The sequence below is a fragment of the Bombina bombina genome, chromosome 3, assembly GCF_027579735.1.
Source record: "Bombina bombina isolate aBomBom1 chromosome 3, aBomBom1.pri, whole genome shotgun sequence".
In the NCBI taxonomy this organism is placed as follows: domain Eukaryota; kingdom Metazoa; phylum Chordata; class Amphibia; order Anura; family Bombinatoridae; genus Bombina; species Bombina bombina.
Window position 1 is genome coordinate 322,723,538 of NC_069501.1, and position 22,006 is coordinate 322,745,543.

At 36.9% G+C, this 22,006-nt stretch overlaps 1 protein-coding gene across 1 annotated transcript in view; it reads right to left on the reverse strand.

Moving 5' to 3' along the window:
- Window positions 1-6,906: 6,906 nt before the first annotated feature.
- The window catches only part of P2RY8 (P2Y receptor family member 8), a 245,412-nt gene continuing 230,312 nt past the window's right edge, over window positions 6,907-22,006 (reverse strand). The window contains exon 3 of the mRNA XM_053706429.1: window positions 6,907-8,700. Within this exon, the coding sequence (XP_053562404.1) occupies window positions 7,569-8,648 (1,080 nt within the window). The 5' untranslated portion in view covers window positions 8,649-8,700 and the 3' untranslated portion in view covers window positions 6,907-7,568. The remainder of the gene's footprint in view (window positions 8,701-22,006) is intronic.

Below are 22,006 nucleotides of genomic sequence, written 5' to 3' on the forward strand. Positions count from 1 at the left end.
TTCACTTTGTTTCAAAAGGCGCTCCCTATCTATACCTGTCCTATTGGGCTTAATACGATCTATTATTTGCCACCTCAACTGACTTATATTGTGACATTTCTCAAGAAAATGACTAGATAGAGGGGCTTCTAGATTCCTACATCTGATATTGGAGCGATGTTGACTCATGCCGTCCCTAGCCTTACGGGTCGTTTCCCCTATATAAACCAAAGAACAGGGATATTTAATAAGGTAGACAACATGTGTAGTCTCACAGGTGAAGAAACCTTTGATACTGTATTTCTTCCCACTATGCGGATGGTGGAAGTTAGCTCCCCTAATAAGGGAGTTGCAACTCATGCAATTAAGACAAGGGAACGTTCCCATCTTTTTGCTACTTAAAAATGTTTGTTTAAGCTCTTTGCTCGCTCCAATATCTGTAGTATTAAATGGTCCCTAAGGCTCCTTACCCTTTTATGGGCCATCAGAGGAGGTTCCTCAAACTGTTTAATACCAGTATTGCAGTCCTTAAGGATATGCCAATTTTTACATAGGTAGGCCTATAGTTTCGAGTGTAGAGTCTGTCTACACAAATATTTCTAAGTTTTTCGATAGAATCCTCCAGCCTGAGATCACTAAGATGTCCAGTTATCTTAAGGACACCAATCACTTTTTGGAAAAGGCCAAAAATCTAGATTTTCCTAGTGATAAGTACCTCTTGTTCACCATGGATGTTAGAAGTTTATATACTTCTATTAAACACGAGACAGGTATTGCTGTCATAAAAAAAAACATTATTGGTGAACAAGGGGTACAGTCAAGAACAGACAGGTTTTATTGAGGAATTGTTGAGTTTAATTCTACATTGGAACTATTTTTTATTTCAAGACCAGTGGTTTGTTTAAATCAAGGGAACTGCGATGGGTTCCAACGTGGCCCCATCATACGCCAACTTATTCATGTGTGAAATAGAAGAGAGCATCGTTTACAAGAACCAGTTGTTTAAATAGTATGGAGCTGTGTGGTGGAGATATATTGACAATGTGTTTGGCGTATGGTGGGGGTGACATGGAATCCCTGATGCAGTTTGTGGGGGAATTGAACTCTGAGGTGAGTGACCTGTCATTCACTGTTAATTATAGTGAAGAATCCTTGCCGTTTTTGGATACTAGAATATTGAAATCAGGTCATCACCTAGAGTTTGATCTCTACACAAAGGAAACTGATAAGAATAGCCTTCTTAAGTACAACAGCTTTCATCCTAGATCATTGGTAAATTCATTACCCAAGAGCCAACTCCTCAGAGTCAAAAGGATTGTTGGAAACAAAGATAGACAGACAACTAGACTTAAGAAATGACTAAAACGTTTATAGATAGGGGTTATCCATCTAAACTTTTGGAGAATACTATAGAGGCACTACAAGAACCAAAAAAACAGAGCACCTAGTGATAATGACAACAGGATGGTTTTTGTGAGCCAGTATAACCCATTAAGTAATAAAGTAGCAGGACTAATTCGTAAAAATTGGCATATCCTTAAGGACTGCAACTCTTGTATTAAACAGTTTGAGGAACCTCCTCTGATGGCCCATAAAAGGGTAAGGAGTCTTAGGGACCATTTAATACGTACAGATATTGGAGCGAGCATAGAGCTTAAACAAACATTTTTAAGTAGCAAAAAGATGGGAACGTTCCCTTGTCTTAATTGCATGAGTTGCAACTCCCTTATTAGGGGAGCTAACTTCCACCATCCGCATAGTGGGAAGAAATACTGTATCAAAGGTTTCTTCACCTGTGAGACTACACATGTTGTCTACCTTATTAAATGTCCCTGTTCTTTGGTGTATATAGGGGAAACGACCCGTAAGGCTAGGGACGGCATGAGTCAACATCGCTCCAATATCAGATGTAGGAATCTAGAAGCCCCTCTATCTAGTCATTTTCTTGAGAAAGGTCACAATATAAGTCAGTTGAGGTGGCAAATAATAGATCATATCAAGCCCAATAGGACAGGTATAGATAGGGAGCATCTCCTGAAACAAAGAGAAATGTGGTGGATACACAAATTGGAAACACTAACACATAGGGGGTTAAATAGGGAGTATGACCTGTCCTGTTTTTTCTGAAAAATATGTCTATATAATAATTCCCACACATCAAGTAATGGTAGGACACTTAGCAGCACTTTTTAATGTTAGAATTATCTTTAACTTAATAAAATTGTATGAGGTTAAAGCTATAGATTAAGATATAGATTGATGGAAATATCAGTTAGGTTTTAGTATTGTTGAATTTTTTTAACAAGTGTCGTATCGGTAGGCTGACACTAGAGGGAGCTATTCCCCCAGTTTGGGTGCAAGGGCACCAAAATTAATGTATTTAAAGAGTCATTTTGTCACTGTCAAGATATAAAGCATGAATAAGGGGCTGTGACCCCGAAACGTCGCTTTTCAATGTGAATAAATTGTTTCAAAGAAATAAATTGAGTGCTGAGGACCATCTTTTGTGCATTGATCATCTGTATGAGGACTTGGCAGTGTCCTCAGGTCTTTCGTGCACTCCGCCTACAGTGTGCTGTTCCTATCTGACTTTATATACGTGGCTTAGATACAAGATACTCATTTACGTAAAAAGTGTATTAATATAACTGTGTTGGTTATGCAAAACTGGGGAATGGATAATAAACGGATTATCTATCTTTTTAGACAATATAAATTCTGGGATAGACTGTCACTTTAACTAAATCAACACAGATACTTTATTATTTTAAAGCACCGTCCAGAAGGCAGTTCCGTTACCTTGCTGGTGAGTTTATTTTCAGGCTTATAGTAGAAGCCAGTGAGGCAGCTCTAGAAAGGTTTGCAAACACATATTACAGCCATCAGGAAGTGATTTGGTCATACACAGATGCAGAGGACTGTGGAATACCATGTGAAACAAAAATGAATTGAGTGGAACCAGAAGCGGCTGAGAGAGTAAAGCCTTGTAATCATTTGTCAGAAAAATCTGCACGCTGACTAGGGTTGCCACCTTGGACACGTTTTCCTGGACATTTATGAGTTACACATGCTGCAGGGTATGCAGGGAGGAACATTAATTGTGCTGTCCAGGAACACTTTACATGTGCAATCCAGGGGTGCAATTCATGTTCCCCTATGCACATCCTGCAGAATTTGTAACTCATAAGTGTTCAGGAAAACATGGCTGAGGTGGCAACCCTAACGCTGAAAGAGAGGGCAAACGGTTTTCAGTAATGAAAATATGTCATCATAGCATGTGCAAACAATTGTTTTAGCTGGCTAAAGCTTAAATTGATTGTAAACTTTAATGAATTAAAGCCCAGTATCAAAAAGTAATCTTAAAAACAGGGGCACTTTAATTCATTAAAGTTTACCAAAATGCTTATTTTTTTAAAATACTTACCATAACGCCGATCCTCCGTCCACATCTCCTGCTTTCTTTAGCATATGGATGATGAATCCGGCTTCCTCCAATCGCTGCGTGCCCCCTTTGACGTCCTGGCACACAGCGATTGGAGGAAGCCGGATTCATCATCCATATGTTAAAGAAAGCAGGAGATGTGGGCGTAGGATCTACGTTATGGTAAGTATTTTAAAAAATAAGTGTCTTTGTAATTTAATTAAAGTGCCCCTGTTTTTAAGATTATGTTTTGATACTGGGCTTTAAAGGGATACTAAACCCAATTTTTTTTTTTCGTGATTCCGACAGAGGGGCTTCTTTATTAATGTATGTCCGACATGATACGCTGTAGCGTATCATGTCCAACAGACATCGCTGAATGCCAATTCGGAGCTTGATAATTCGGCCCCAGAGCATGCAATTTTAATCAACTTTCTAATTTACTGCTATTATCAATTTTTCTTTGTTTTCTTGCTATATTTATTTAAAAAGCAGGAATCTAAGCTTAGGAGCTGGCCCATTTTTGGTTCAGCATCCTGGGTAGTGCTTGCTGATTGGGAGCTACATTTAGCCACCAAACAGCAAGCCCTACCCAGGTGCTGAACAAAAAAATGGGCCGGCTCTTAAGCTTAGATTTCTGCTTTTTCATTAATAATAGGAGTAAAATAGAAAGTTGCTTAAAATTGCATGCTCTATCTGAGTAATGAAAGAAAAAAAATGGGGTATTAGTATCCATTTAATTCATTAAAGTTTACAATCACTTTAGAGAAGAAATTAATGCTCACATTGATTTTAGTATTTGAGGGGTCAAACTGGTGTACAGGCAGTCTGACGGCCTACATGATTTTACTTTGTCCCACTTTCCGGAAGTGCCTGGTCAAATTTTCACCAAGCATTTCCAGGAGTGTTTGTCTTCCAGCATTAAGAGGGTACTAGCACAATGACAGGTGCTGGAGATAGGAGATAACTAGCAATAATGTTTGAAGGCAGTGCTTATAATTCTTAACATGAATAAATCATTTTCTAAATATTTATTCATAGAGAAGGCAAACTTACGTACAATAGATATATACATTTAAATGTATATACAGCATATGCAAGCACTACATTGTAAATGCAAACATTTAAATATAAACAAAATTACAAAATGATAACTTTTTTATCCATTAATGCAAAAAAACTTTGGTAAATTCAAAGCAGCTTTCTTCAATTGTACAACAAACTACTCAAAATAATTTAATTAAAACAATCTTCTACATTATCATTGTGAAGCTATTCATCAAACTCTGTTGTGCTCCTTTTAATAATTAACCTTAAATAAATTACTAGCTGAATACAAGAATTGAATTTAAAAGGGTCATGAAGCCCAAACTGTTTCTTTCATGATTTAAATAGAGTATACAATTTACATGTCATCAAATTTATTTTGAAGCAAGTAGGTAAGCTCTGGAGTGTGTTTGTGCCCGGAGCACCATATGTCAGCAGTTTTGCAAGAATGTGTACATTAATTGTGCAAAAATGCTATGCAAATAGATAATAAACAATGATATATCAAACCAAAATAATAATCAAAACTCTATCTTGTACTGATGCACAGATATAAAACAAAGCTATAATTAAGCACTAATTTAGCGCAAAACGCGTCAGAGGTTCATACCCTATGTCCCTGTATCTCTATGTTTGTTTTTTTACTCAAATAAATAAAGATTATTTTTATGGTACACCCCTGGAGTGCGCAGGATTTTTTAACTTGCTACATAAAACAAAGGATATGTCTATACGTGCATAAACACTTTCCTACATGAGTGTATCTGTAATCGTCGTGCCTCTGAAGAAAAAGAAAAAAAAATGCAGTGTAATTCCATATGGAAAGAAGTACAGGAAAATCTTTCTAGATCATTACTCACTTGGACATTTCCTTTGTTTTGTGTTTGATACTGTCTGTTCATCAGTACTGGACAGTGTTTTGATTATTGTTTTGATTGTATATATTATTATCACTTTATTCAGTTTTGTAAGAATGTTTTTAATAATGTTGTACATTGAGCTCCATGCTCTAAGCAGTGGTTGCTGCTTTGTAGTCTTTGCGTGTCTACTTACCGCAATGTAAGAAGCAGCGGTTATATTAAATTTGATAGTACATGGGGCCCAATGTGTAAACATTGCTGCTGTCTAGTCCTCCAGACATGTGCACATTCCTAGCCTACCGACCTGATGTTCAACAAGGGATAACAAGTGAACAAATTAAATTCGATAAGTAAATTGGTAACCTTTATTTAAAGAATCACAAATATATGAATTGGTTTACTTTTATATATTAGCTGCTACCAAAATATGCTGGGGGAAAAAGCAATAGTCTGCTTTAGCCATTCTTCAGTTCTGAGATTGGCACCATGCACACTATCAGCTGTTGGTCTTGGAGTCTGCATGGTGAATAAACTTTAGGTATGCTTTCTGCACTGTGCATGGACATAACTGACCAATCAGTGCCCTGATTTGTGTTTGTGGACATGGTGCTGAAAAAAAAATAAAAAATGGCTGCAACACACTTTTGACTTTCATGTATCTATACCATCACCCTGTAATTCTAATAATCATTGGTGGTTTTCTGGAACTTCTTTCTATAAAACAATATATCAGGCACATTTTAATGAATATACTCTACAGATAATGTGGAAATGTCATGTTTCATTTCAAGTTTCGTCTTTTCATGCTATGGAAAGACTGATGAAATATTCTGCATGCAGCACATACAAAAATGCATATTTCTGTTGCATCGAAATGTGATTACATTCTTACAACAAACAAGTACATTCAAATATTTTTATTTTCATGACAATCTAACTGTTAAGCTTAAAAAAATCTGATCTGCTTTACTTAAAGGGACCATAAACACCTTGATATTTTAATATAAAATGTTTAGTTATAGAATGTTGCTATATACTGTCATTATGCTTTTTGCCCTCTTTTCATGTAATTTATCTATAAAAAGTGTGTCTTTTCTAATGGAAATGGACACTGCTAACAGGCTATCCCTGCTTAGCAGATAACAACTGCACAGTAATGCAATTTATACTAATGTAATGACTGTGGTTCCACCAAATAAGACAAGTGGTGGATTAAAGTGATGGTAAACAAATGCTAGGATTTATCATCACTAAAAATCAATGGAAGTTTAAGTTATCAGATCTAAAAAAAAGGGTGCTAAACACACCCTTCTTGTGCCGTTGCACAGCGCTAAATACAGCGGCTCTGGCCGCTCACAGCACATCGGTCTCCTTCAATGAAGTGACTTTGCACATCTGAACCAATAGCCGTGCGTGTCAACTGACAGGTTTCTGTATGCACGCACGACTATTGGTTCAGAGGTGCAAACAGCACCTCATTGGTAGAAGATTGATGTGCTGTGGACGGCCAGAACCTCTGTATTTAGCTCTGTGCAATGGCACAGAAAGGGTGAGTTTAGTATCCTTTTTTTTAGATCTGATAACTTAAACTCCCCTTGATTTTTAGTGATGGTGAGTCCTAGCATTTGTTTAACGCTCAGATTTACCATCACTTTAAGTTCAGCTATTAAAAAATTGCAGCAAACAACTTTCTAATATGTTTTAAAAGTGTTTAGACTTGGTTGATTTGTTATTCTATAACAACACAACAGAAATGTCTTGTAATTACACGTTGTAAACTGTCCCTTTAATTAGACATTTTTGATGATGTTCATAACTTCATCAGTGAAGTTCAGAGCTTTTTTTTAAAAAACCATGCTACCCCAACAATCGATATACATCTATCTGACTTCTGAAACTTGTATTTGCTTTGTGTCATATTTTTTTTTAATTACAAAATTTATGCTGGTCACATATTTGAGTGTTTTGTAATCCACTCAAAGAATCATTTTGTACAGTTGATATATTTAACATCTTTGTGGAACAAGTCAATTTTGTGTCTGAAACTTTAATGTTCTTTGAGCAATTATTGCAGCCTTAAATACTATGCCACACATTTCAAAGATCCTCTGGGGAAATGTGTTCCAGACGCAACAGTTTGTTTTTTTTCCATTTATTTTTTTATTTTATAGTAATCAGTTCCAAGTTAAATCTCCGGGTCTTTACATAATTGTTTAAAAATGTTTCACTCTGTCTTATCAAAAAACGTCTCTGGATATAATCTACACATCACTTTCTTGACGTTGGATAAGCTGGCAGCTTCCATTTTGTAAGCCTTCCCCATGTCCACTTGAAAATGTCATTGATTTTCCAGAAAACAAGCTGCCTCTCCTGGTTTCACATGTTTCACTCTGCTTTGTTTTTTTACCAAAAACCTCTGTAAACTTTTTGTAAAAATCCTTGGAAGCAAAGTAATAAAGAAAAGGATCCAGGCAGCTGCTTAGGCAACTAAGCGTAAGAGTGAGTTTGTAAGCATAGTAGTAACTTATTCCATAGAAAATTCGGTTAATTGCATGTACCAGAAGAACAATGTTGTTAGGCGCAAAACAAGTAAGAAATACTAATAGAACTGTAAATGCTAGTTTAATTGACCTTTTACTGCTTCCATATCTGTTAGAAGTCTGAAACAATTTCCTTATGATGAGAGTATAACAAACTACCACCACAACTGAAGGAATAAAAAATAGGACAAAAACAAGTCCAATAATAAATGCTGCCCATGTTGCAAGGTTTGGCAACATCTTCCATTTCAGCACATCAAAACAGGTTGTTATATTCAAAGAATCCACTTTATAAGTTAGATCCGTTGACGCCAATGGATAAAATGACAACAGAAGAAATGTCCACATTATGATACATGCTGTAACTGCATATCTTTTTCTTCGCCACATGCTTGATTGCATGGGATGCACAATACCTATGTAGCGATCAATACTGATGAGCATGATAGTTAATATGGAAGAATACATATTTACATAAAACAAAAGAGACATTACATTGCAAAGGCCTTTCCCAAATGGCCAATGGCTTTTGTTGATGTGGTAAATGATCTGGAATGGAAGAAACACTGCAAGGACCAGGTCTGTAATGCTTAAGTTAATCATGAAAATGATAGATGCCGTGATTGGTCTGGAATGGAATATTAAAATCCAAAGGGAGATTGAATTTCCTGGAATGCTGATGAATGCCAGAATCGAATACATTATCGGCATAACCACTGGAATCACAGTGTTCTGTAGCATTTCTAAGGTCTCATTATCTGGCTTTGTCTCATTTGGTAATTCAAAGTAATTGGTTTTCATTGTGGTTCCGATTTATGAAGCCTTTTTGCTTGCGATTAGATGTTTTGTTAATCTAAAATACATAGAAAAAGAAAAAAAAAGTTAATATGGAAAAGTTCACTTTGCATGAAGAGTATTGTAGGTTGCATTATTACTAAACTGTAAGCCCTTATCATTGTTTTAATCACTTTTTTTTGTGTTTGTTGTTCATGGGCAGCAATAATTAAAAGGTGACATGCTCTAATTCATTAGAACATGTTATTTTAACACTAGCAACATCCTCACGCTATGTGTTTAACCCATGCAAAGGGATTAACAACATAATTAAAGTATAATTTGGGAACCACAGAGCACTGCTGGTCCTGAGCGGAAACTGTCACAATCCAGCTGTGGGCCTACAGCTGCTGATTGGGTGACTGTTAGTTTATGCTTGGGTCTAGCAGTGCTCTGTAGCTCCATGGCAGTGCTTTAAATATGAGTTTAACCCTTTGCGAGAGTTAAACACTATTAATTGGGGCATAGCTAGTGTAAAATAAATGGTATGCTCTAATCTGTATTTTTTTATTATTATTATTATGGCCCTTATAATGTTTAGCACTTCTGATTTTAACATTATAGCCAAATTACACATGATCATTTCTTGCTCATTCGCACTGGCAGGCTTTTAGGTCAGGAGGGAAGATCAGTTCTAAATTGTACTGTGTTAGAATATAATAAACATCAAATCCTGCTCCCTTTGGTGTTCCAAATTATTGTTTAAAATAATAGCACCAGACAATTGTGTATAATTAAGGTTTTAAACATTTTATGTTATATGAACTTCTGGTATTTCTACATTTACCATATGAGGTTAAACATTACTGTTCAAGTGCTGTTTAATGTTCTGAAAAATAAGAAATAGTTTAACTGAAAAAGTGAAATTATGTTTATATCAAGATTGACCTTTTTTATATTGGTTCTGAAATCGCAAACTACATTTGCTCCCTGACACTATTTTATGGTTACAAAAACACTTCCATCTCTTTATAGCTTTCTATAAAAAATGTACTCACTTCTTTTACATCTAAGGCTTGTTCTATCTTATATATAGATTATATTTTCTTACTCTAATATTTTCTTTGTTTATATTGCCTTTTATGCTATTCTATACTAACACGTATCATTTTACCAAAATTACTTAATTTGCATTTAGCTTTGATTAAAATTGGTAAATCCAGCTTTTTAATAACTAAACCAATCACTAAATTAAGCAAACTGATACCATATCTTACAGCCCTCAAACTGTGTACGCTGTTTACGGAAGTCACATTTTCTTGCATTCTATATTTTTACAGACTCCATACAGCTACAGTATGTATAAGGTGCACACTATGGCCTCTAGTTATCAACGTGTCTACTTTACCTGCCTTCGCCGGCCCAATACGCCTGCCTAAGCTCGCCTACCATCGCCTACCATCGCCTACCATCGCCGCCGCGGACCTGAAAAATTTCGCCTAAGTTATCAAAAAATCTGTCAAAAAGACGCGCACCAAGTACGGGGCGATGAGCAGCGGACTGTGAGAGTTATCACTCATCCGATCTCGCTGCTCTTCGGCTTTTTGACAGCTTTATTGATAAGCTGTCACTAAGTACCCACACTAACTACACTGTTCTACCCCCTATACAGGCGCCCGCGGAGCCCCCCGCAACTAAATAAAGTTATTAACCCCTAAACCGCCGCTCCTAGACCCCGCCGCAACTCTTATAAATGTATTAACCCCTAAACCGCCACTCCCGGACACCGCCGCCACCTACATTATACCTAGTAACCCCTATCCTGCCCCCCCTATACCGCCGCCACCTATAATAAATTTATTAACCCCTATCCTGCGGATCCCGGACCTTGCCGCAACTAAATAAATAGTTTAACCCCTAAACCGCCGCTCCCGGACCCCGCTGCAACCTATATTAAACTTATTAACCCCTAATCTGCCCCCCCTACACCGTCGCCACCTATAATACATTTATTAACCCCTATCCTTCCCCCCCTACACCGCCGCCACTGTAATAAAATTATTAACCCCTAAACCTAAGTCTAACACTAACCCTAACACCCCCCTAACTTAAATATTAATGAAATAAATCTAAATAATATTTCTCTTATTAACTAAATTAATCCTATTTAAAACTAAATACTTACCTATAAAATAAACCCTAAGATAGCTACAATATAACTAATAATTATATTGTAGCTATCTTAGGATTTATTTTTATTTTACAGGCAAATTTCAATTTATTTTAAATAGGTACAATAGCTATTAAATAGTTATTAACTATTTAATAGCTACCTAGCTAAAATAAAGAGAAATTTACCTGTAAAATAAAAACTAACCTAATTACACCTAACACTACACTATACTTTAATAAATTAATCCTATTTAAAACTAAATACTTACCTGTAAAATAAACCCTAAGATAGCTACAATGTAATTAATAATTACATTGTAGCTATTTTAGGATTTATATTTATTTTACAGGTAACTTTGTATTTATTTTAGCTAGTTAGAATAGTTATTAAATAGTTATTAACTATTTAATAACTACCTAGCTAAAAGAAATACAAAATTACCTGTAAAATAAATCCTAACCTAAGTTACAATTAAACCTAACACTACACTATCATTAAATTAATTAAATAAATTACCTACAAATAACTACAATTAAATTCAATTAAATAAACTAACTAAAGTACAAAAAATTAAAAAGCTAAGTTACAAAAAATAAAAAAAATAAGTTACAAACATTTCAAAAATATTACAACAATTTTAAGCTACTTACACCTAATCTAAGCCCCCTAATAAAATAACAAAGCCCCCCAAAATAAAAAAAATCCCTACCCTATTCTACATTAAAAAGTTACCAGCTCTTTTACCTTACCAGCCCTTAAAAGGGCCTTTTGCGGGGCATGCCCCAAAGAAAACAGCTCTTTTGCCTGTAAAATAAAAATACAACCCCCCCAACATTAAAACCCATTCTATTGGAACAGCCAATAGAATGCGAGCTCAATCTGATTGGCTGATTGGATCAGCCAATCCGATTGAACTTCAAATCGGATTGGCTGATTCAATCAGCCAATCAGATTTTTCCTACCTTAAATCCGATTGGCTGATAGAATCCTATCAGCCAATCGGAATTGAAGGGACGCCATCTTGGATGACGTCACTTAAAGGTACCGTCATTCGTCGTTAGTCGTCGGGAAGAAGAGGATGGCTCCGCGTCGGCTCGTCTGAAGATGGCTCCGCTCCGCTCCGGATGGATGAAGATTGAAGACGCCGCTTGGATGAAGACTTCAATCGGATGGAAGACCTCTTCAGCGCCGCCTGGATGTTGACTTCAATTGGATGTTGACTTCTTCAGCGCCCCTTGGATGATGACTTCTGCCTTTCCGGATCTCCTCTTCGGTTCCATCGGTGGTCGGCTGGCTGAAAACGGCTCAAGGTAGGATGATCTTCAGGGGGGTAGTGTTAGGTTTATTTAAGGGGGGTTTGGGTTAGATTAGGGGTATGTGGGTGGTGGGTTTTAATGTTGGGGGAGTTGTATTTTTATTTTACAGGCAAAAGAGCTGTTTTCTTTGGGGCATGCCCCGCAAACGGCCCTTTTAAGGGCTGGTAAGGTAAAAGAGCTGGTAACTATTTAATAACTATTCTAACTAGCTAAAATAAATACCAAGTTACCTGTAAAATAAATATAAATCCTAAAATAGCTACAATGTAATTATTAATTACATTGTAGCTATCTTAGGGTTTATTTTACAGGTAAGTATTTAGTTTTAAATAGGATTAATTTATTAAAGTATAGTGTAGTGTTAGGTGTAATTGTAACTTAGGTTAGTTTTTATTTTACAGGCAAATTTCTCTTTATTTTAGCTAGGTAGCTATTAAATAGTTATTAACTATTTAATAGCTATTGTACCTATTTAAAATAAATTTAAATTTGCCTGTAAAATAAAAATAAATCCTAAGATAGCTACAATATAATTATTAGTTATATTGTAGCTATATTAGGGTTTATTTTAAAGGTAAGTATTTAGTTTTAAATAGGATTAATTTAGTTAATAAGAGAAATATTATTTAGATTTATTTAATTAATATTTAAGTTAGGGGGGTGTTAGGGTTAGGGTTAGACTTAGGTTTAGGGGTTAATAATTTTATTCTAGTGGCGGCGGTGTAGGGGGGCAGGATAGGGGTTAATAAATTTATTATAGGTGGTGACGGTGTAGGGGGGCAGATTAGGGGTTAATAAGTTTAATATAGGTTGCGGCGGGGTCCGGGAGCGGCGGTTTAGGGGTTAACATATTTATTATAGTTGCGGCGGGGACCGGGAGTGACGGTTTAGGGGTTAATCAGTTTATTAGAGTGGCGGTGGGTTCCAGGAGCGGCGGTTTAGGGGGTAATACAAGGGTTATACCTCCGATTAAATCAAAAGTAACCACTATCAGCTATAAATTATTCAATCATGAGGTAAATGCGGTTAAGATTTAACATATCTTAGATTAAACTGAGTAGTTCACAAACCTTTAAGTTTAATTTATATGCACTCTGATTCAGTTTAAATTAAGACTTAGTACAGTTCATTGACTACAAAATGGCATATTTCTTGTCTTTTGTGGGTACTGTAAAACTGGAATGTGTGTGACCGAAAGCAGCAGTTTAACTACACATTTAAGAAATGACCCGTTTGATCAATGCGCTGACCCCCAGCACATGCTAACATATATAAACATACAGTATTTACTATATGGCCAAAATATGTGGACAACTAACCATCACACCTAAGGAGCTTGTTTGACATTCCATTCCAAAACCATAGGCATTAATATGGAGTTGCCCCCTCTTTACTACTACAGCCACAGCTCTTCTGGGAAGGTTTTACATAAGATTATGGTATGTGTCTGTATACATTTTTGCACATTCAGCCAAAAAAACATTTTTGAGGGCAGACACTGATGTTGGACAAGAAGGTCTGACTTGCAATTGGTGTTTCAATTTATCCCAAAGGTGTTCAGTGAGGTTGAAGTCAGGGTTCTGTGCAGGCCCTCGAATCCTCCACACCAAACTCATCAAACCATATCTTCATGGATCTTACTTTGTGCACAGGGGCACTGTCATGCTGGAGCAGGAAACAGCCTTCCCCATGACAGTGCCACATTTAAAATTACTGAGCTCTTCAGTATGACCCATTGTACTGCCAATGTTTGTCTATGGAGATTTCTTGTGCTGGATTTTTGCACCTGTTAGCAATGGGTGTGGCTGAAAGACTTGAACTCAATAATTAGTAGGGTTTTTACATACTTTGTCTATATAGTGTATATGCATATACCATCTTAGACTAGAACTGTTAGTACAATCTTAAAATATACAAACACAAAACATAACATTAATTGGAATAATTAAAATTGAAAGCATACAATAAAATATATATATTTTTTTAATTAAGTGAATCTTTATGTCATTGGTAAGTTCATAGCCATTATATTGACAATGTAAAATGTCTGGACATCCAAGAATGAGTGAGGATGGGAGGTATATTTCAGAAATGTGAGTAGGGGAGCTTGTGTTTATAGACACTGTACTATATAAATTAGATGCATAGAAAGAAACAAACCGTAGGTTTGACATACATATTTTAGTGGATAATATAGCTTTAAAGTGTCATAATAGTCAAAACAATTACATGCCCTTATTCATTAGAGCATGTCATTTTAGACTAGTGAGCCTGCACTACTATGTGTTTAACCCCCACAAAGGGCTGCTAGTCTTAAAATGATATGTTCTAATTAATTGGCATGTGATATTTTGACTATCATGGCCCTTTAAAGGGACACTGAACCCAAATTTTTTCTTTCGTGATTCAGATAGAGCATGCAATTTTAAGCAACTTTCTAGTTTATTCCTATTATCAATTTTTCTTTGTTCTTTTGCTATCTTTATTTGAAAAAGAAGGCATCTAAGCTATTACCATAGAAAGCACTTGTTCATTGGTGGATGAATTTATCCACCAATCAGCAAGAACAACCCAGGTTGTTCATCAAAAATGGGCCGGCATCTAAACTTACATTCTTGCATTTCAAATAAAGATACCAAGAGAATGAAGAAAATTTGATAATAGGAGTAAATTAGAAAGTTGCTTAAAATTACATGCTCTATCTGAATCACAAAAGAAAAAATTTGGGTTCAGTGTCCCTTTAAGTGCCAGACCCTAGAGCTATTTACATAGAAATCAATAAATTATAATTTAGCAGAGGACAATCTGTATGGATATAAATTATGTTTTGGAATGAGAGGAAGAACATACGTTCTTTAGGGAATAATTAATTTGTCACACAGTTTAACATTAAGGCCCCATTTATCATACCGCATGCAGACTAGGTTCTCCGAAAGATTGGAAACAGCTTTAAAGGGACACTAAACCCATTTTTTTTTTTTTCCAAACCGATTTTTATTTTTCAAATAAATTTACAGTGTGGAAGTCGCAGCTTCCTTTGTGAATAAACTGAGTCGGTTAATTTTTACATTTAAATCACTACTATAGGTTATTTCACATTGGTTATTCATTTAAAAAGGTAGGGGGACGTAAAGGAGGAGAGAAGATAGAAAGAAAAAAAAAGAAAGGGGAAAGAGGGGATTGCCTGGAGACTAGACTTATAGCATTGCTTGAGATCGTATTGACCTAAGGATCCACTGTATGTTAGTTTGTATACCCTGTGCTGTGGGGAAAATTGCAAAGAGTCAGTCCTGTGTCGAGGTAGTCTTAAGTGTCACTGTAGGTGGCTGTATTTACTTTTTAAGGTATTGTTCCCAGAGTGAGGTCATTTCAGCGTAAACTTCCATTCTGGCATATTTAATATAATAATATTCCTCTAATTCAAGGAATTCAGAGACTCTGCTGGTCCAAAGTTTTAAGGAGGGAACTTCCTTGTGCTTCCAATTTCTAGCCAAGAGATATCTGGCACTATTGGTCATTATGTAGAAAAGTTTGAGTTCGTGTTTAAGTTTAATTTTAGGAGGTCTGCTTAAGAGCCAGATTGTGGGGTCTAGCGGGAGCCGGGTATTAAGAATTTCTTCTATTTTTCCAATGATGTTTCTCCAATAATTTTGCACTACATTACACCACCACCACATATGGGCCAGATTTCCATGTCCGTGGCCACATCTCCAGCAGCGTTTAGAGTTATTACCGAATAGGCGGTTTAGTTTGACAGGGGAAAGATACCACCTGTGTAATAATTTTAAATTAATCTCCTGCATGGAAAGTGAGATTGATGTTTTTGTGATGTTTTGGAAGATTAAGGTACTGGTTTGTGGGAGTATTATGATGCCCAATTCTTCCTCCCATTTTTCAAGGAATGGAGGTATCTGGCCGGGGGAGTTGTATGTCAAAATTTGGTATATTGATGAGAGAGTGTGTGATAGTGGAGGGGTACGCACACAGAGGTGTTCAAAGTTGGTCAGGGGTCTTGTCATATTGAGGGAGTTCCTATTGGTTGTAATAATGTGGTGAACACGTGTGTATATAAACCAGTTTTGGAAAATAGTGTATCCCTTGGCTATAAGTTCTGACTGGGGTAATAATTTCTTGTTCATAGTTAGGAAATGTATCAGTATGTCCCTGTAGAATGAGTTTGGGACGTCTTCGGGAAGTTGTAACCCTAGTTTTAAGTGTCCATTGTCTAGGATTGACGTAAGCGGAGAGGGTCTAGATGAAATATAGGCATGTGTCTCTATAATATTGTTCCAAATTTTAAATGTTTCTGCTATTACTGGTGAGCTGGAGTCTAATAAGGGTTTCGTGGGGTCAAGGTTCCAGCATATCCTACCCAGGTGAGGTGTTTTGGTCATGATGTGTTCCAACTGAACCCATCATTTGTGATCATAATGTATGCACCAGTCTATAATTCTTTGTAGGAATATGGCTTGTCTGTATTTTGTCAGATCCGGGATACCCAGCCCCCCCTGTATTTTTGGAGTTTGCATTATGTTTTTATTTATCCTGGGGGGTCGCCTATGCCACACAAAGTCACTAAATGCTTTCTGGATACTGAGAATGTAATTTTTGGGGAGTGGGATAGGAAGAGCTTGTAGTATGTATAGGAGTCTGGGAAAGACGTTCATTTTTAGGACATTTATTTTGCCCATACATTAGAGTTTTTTGGAGAGCCATGACGATAGGTCCCTTATTATTGTATTTTGAATAGGGAGGTAGTTTAATTTAAAGGTTTGTTCTGTCGAGGTGGTTATTTCTATTCCCAGGTAGTTTAATGAGTGGGGGCGCCACGCGAATGGGGTTAGGGCTTTAACTCTGTCCGTGGTGAGGGTATCGAGATTTATATTTAAGACTTCGGATTTTGAGGCGTTTATTGTGAAGTTGGATAGGACTTGGAAATCTTGAAATTCTTGCATTAAATTGGGGATCGAGGTTTCGTGATTAGTAATGGTAAATAAAATGTCGTCCGCAAATAGGGACATAGTGTATATTTGTGTGCCTATTTGGATGCCACTAATCGAAGGATTGTGTCTAATTTTGGTGGCCAATGTTTCTATAAAGCAGGCGAATAATAGGGGAGATAGAGGGCAGCCTTGTCTTGTGCCGTTTGCTATAGTGAATGTTTTTGAAAGCGTACCGTTTATAAGTAATTTGGCATTAGGATGTGAGTATAGGGAGAAAATCCTGTTCAAGATTTTTGGGCCAAGACCCATTTTAATTAGTGTGGCTCTGAGAAAGTCCCAACCAACATGGTCAAAGGCCTTCTCAGCGTCTATAGATAGAAGAATTCCAGGGATTTCTCTGTCTTGCATGTATTGAATTAAGTGGAGGGCCCTGACCGTGTTGTCTTTCGCCTCTCTTTTAGGGACGAATCCCACTTGGTCTTGGTGGATTAGGTCTGGAAGAATTAGATTTAATCTGTTAGCTAATATTTTTGCGTAGATTTTTACATCCGAATTAATGAGTGATATTGGGCGGAAGTGTGACGGATGGGTTAGGGGTTTATTAGGCTTGGGAAGTAAAATAATGTGGGCTTCAAGTGAGTTAGAAGAGAAATGTTTGGACTCATCAATGCAATTAAAGAATTTAGTAATATGTGGGAGTAAGTCCTCTAGAAAGGTCTTGTAATACCGGTTACTGAAGCCATCAGGTCCTGGTGATTTCCCTGTCGGGAGGTCTTTAATGGCTAGCTGAATTTCCTCGGCAGATATAGGGTCTTCTAACTGCGTTTGTTGGTTTGATGTTAGGTGGGGTAGATTAAGTGATGAGAGGTATGTATTGATGTCTTGCAGTTTTCTGTCTTGTGAGTGTGTGTGGGATTTAGGATTGGGGTGTAGGTTATATAAATTTTGGAAATAAGCTCTAAAAGTTTGAGTTATGGTTTTAGTTGATGAGTGGGTCTTGTTGTTGTCATCTTTTATATGTAATATGTAATTTTTCTGTTGTTTTATTCTTAAGAGTCGTGCTAAAGATCTACCAGCTTTGTTACGTCCCTCATAGTTCAGTTGTTGTAAGCGGAGGGCTTGCCGTTTGTGTTCCTTGTTTAGGAAGGAGGCCAATTTATTTTTTTCAGCTTGGATATTGTCCAGCAATATTTGGTTGTCAGGGTGTTGTTTGTGTTGGGCTTCTAGTTTTTCTATTGCAGAAATCTGAGCTGCTAGGGACGCGCGTCTCTGTTTGTTAATCGAGGCTTTAATAGCCATGAGTTCGCCCCGAATCACGCACTTATGAGCTTCCCATATATTAATCTGGGACACATCTGCTGTGTTATTGTGAGAGAAATAATCAATTATAGTTTTGGATATTTGCTGAATGGTTGCGGGGTCTGAAAGAATTTGTTCATCCAGTTTCCAGATATAATCGTGGATCGGTTTAGATGGCCATACGAGAGTACCTAGGACGGACGCATGGTCCGACCATGTTATAGGGGTGATGTGGCTGGAGGTGAAGAGTGAGAGACCTGTGACGTCTGTGAGAATATAATCAATTCTAGAATATTGTTTGTGTGGGTATGAGAAAAATGTGTAATCCTCTTTATCTGGATTGTGGGATCTCCACAAGTCTTGTACTGTTAACTGTTTCAAGTATTTAAGTGTACGGGTTATTTGGGAAGCAGGGACTGAGGTAGTGGTTGATGAGCAGTCTAGTTGAGGATTAAGGGGCATGTTTAGATCTCCACCAATTATCAGGATACCTTTTTGATGTTCAAGGATAAGGTTAGTCACAGTCTTAATAAATGAAGCTTGCTTAATGTTAGGGGTGTACACGGAGACTAACGTGACCGGTCGGCCATATAGCAGCCCTATTAATATGAGGTATCTACCTGCTTTGTCCCTGATGACCTTAATAACGGTGAACGGGATATTTTTCCGTATCAAAATACCCACTCCGTGTTTTTTAGCTTTGGGATGAGAAGCATAGTAACAATTACCAAATTTGAGAGTGAATGTGAGTGGTTCTCTCCCGTTTCTGAAGTGGGATTCCTGGATAAAGACCAGGTCCGACTTACAACTATTGAAATCGCGCAGGGCTTGCGTCCTTTTAGAGGGAATATTTAAGCCCTTTGCATTAATGGATTGGACGCGGAGTGAGTTCAGAGGTGTTTTCCTATGAAAGTGTGCAGGCATAAGGGTATAGTGTGGAGTTTATATAGTGTGTTACAGGGGATTGGTGAAGGTCAGTGTCTACACAGGCAATAGGAGAAAAGAGTAGAGTGTAGTATGAAGGTATAAGCATTTGAGGAGTATAGATAAGAAAGGAGGGAAAAGAAAACATGGTTAAACTAAACAAGAACATTCTTTGTAGATAAGTAGGTGAGGGTGCGTTTCTCCCTCCATGGCATTGAAATATGGCAATTACATTTTATACATGGTATTACAGCAATATTGAATAACATATTTAACCTAAGACTTTGCTTAGGATACCCGTATAGCAGTGACGTGCAGTGAGGTCAGATGCTAGTGAGGCATTAGATATGATACACCGGAGAAAAACATGTACAGAGGGCTGCAAGTACCCCCAACAGGGCAGGTTTAAATGATAGCTGAACCAGTGCACAGGTGACATAATCAGGTGATGGGTGAGAGCAAGTTAGTAACCACTGAGTTACTGATCAGCTGATTACTTCACCTGTGCACTGATTCCGCTATAATGAAAACCTGGCCTGTTTGGGGTACTTGAGGACCATTGTTGAGAAACACTGCACTAAAGCACTAGCTCATTGGAAATGTATTGATTACCTGGAGAATAAAGCACACATACTCTGCTCACTGACACCCACACACACTCTGCTCACATACACACTCACACAATTCTGTGGCACAGTGCCAGTTACTAAGCAATTAGAATGATACACAATCTCTTCTCTACTCACTACTGTATTGTAAAAATAGAAATAATTTACCATACAAGTTTTACACAAAGGACAAGTTATCAATACTGCCAACACAGCTGCTGCTGCTGCAATATGGTGTTCAAGAAACGCACGTGCACATCCCACTTAGGTATGCTCTTCAACAAAGGACACCAAAGGATAGCAAAAGAATGAAGTACAGAATAATAAAAGTAAAATAGAAAGTTTATTTATTAATTTTTTGTGCAATTTCTATCTGAATGATGGAAATGTAATTATGACTTTCATGTTCCTTTCAAAAACTAATTTGATTTGCTGACATGGGGCCAGTAACAGTTGATGCTAATTATCAAAATATAAATAACTGGAAAAGTCTATTAAAATAGCATGCTTTACCTCAATCATGAAAGTTTAATTTTAAATGTCTCCCTTTGACTATGTGTTTAACCAGTTACTTTATAGTGGCATTATTTCTAAAACATTTAACTGCAATAATTACATATATATTTTTAAATGACTCATTATCTCCTTTTTATTAATATAAACTTGTATAAAAGCAGCACTTATTAAAAACACAATGCAACAGCTTTCAATTGATTTGTGAATTACAAGTTAACAGCAGTCTTTAAATAAATGGAGAGACAGAGAAAAATAAAAATAGGTACTGCATCCTCTGACTGAACAGACATAACATACAGTAAATGGAGTTTGCACCTAATCAAATAAAATATCCATGAAAAAGGGAGGCTTAGCAATATTCAATGTCAAAAACTTTAATTTAAATAATGTGGACACTACTGCACACTTAACTTCAAACTCTGGGTTTTAAATTATGGATTTAAACTTGAATTGACCCTTTGACTTCCTGTCAGTATTGGGTTATGCTCATTTACTGTCCACCTGTTAAAGAGCTGTATCTGAACACAATTTGTGAATCACAAGAGATGTAGAATACTACTTTACTCTTCTGCTTGGTGTCATCTGTTATTAGGTTACCTCAGCTTCCAGTTGTGTCACATGACCCTGCTCACTGCATCCTCCTTCTGATTAATCTTCTATCCTTCACTTGCTAGGAGGCATCAAGAGGAGTGCCTCCTATTGGTCCCAATTTTTGCTGCTAATATATTGACAGAACACAGGTGGCACTGCAGCACAGCTTTTCCATTGACCCATGTACTGCAATGGAGAGAAGCGTTCCTGTACCTGCCTCTCCATAGCATTACATTGGGGAAAAATATTTTTTTTTGGACTTTTTTTTTGTTTTAATTAAAATTTAATTAAGCTTTGGCCACATATGGCAGGGTAGGCACTGCCTCCCCTGCCTCTTATGAGTGCACGTCCCTGCCGTATAGGGATACCGGGTTATAAAAGAACAGTTAACTAGTAACTATTAGGCTCTGCTGATAACTTAAACTTAGATAGCAGAGGCTAGTCTCACGAACAACAAGCAAACGATCAACTCTACACAGAAAATTAGAGGCATCTGTAAAGACCTAGATAAATTCAGAAGGCAAACTTGGTGCCCAACCAAACATTTAGTTGAAAAAATTAAATTAAGCTGGTAGTCCCAGCTGGTAACTTGTAATAAAATGACAGAGGCTAGAGTATCTAAACAGTTGACATACAAATTTCACAATGAATTGTTAGCATATGTTAGGTCTTATAAACATTCAATATGTTATCATGGTATAGGGCTAAACGTCTAGACATTCTGGTTTCCAGCAGTGTTCATTGTGTTGAAAAATAAAACTATAAAAAATAAAAACAGGAAAAAGAACAAAAGTATTTCTTTCCAACAAGAGTATTATGCAAGTGTAAAGATTGCAAAAGGTGTCTGAAAGTCAAACATACGACCTGGTTATCCCATGGCTCCGTCTCTGGAGTTGTTAAAGTCGGTCAGTGGAACAAGAAAAAAAAAAGAAAACAAAAAGAGTTCATTTAGTAGCAGAGATCTTCTTGTGTCTTCCTGACACCTTAGACCACAGCGGTCTATGAGATTTAGGTG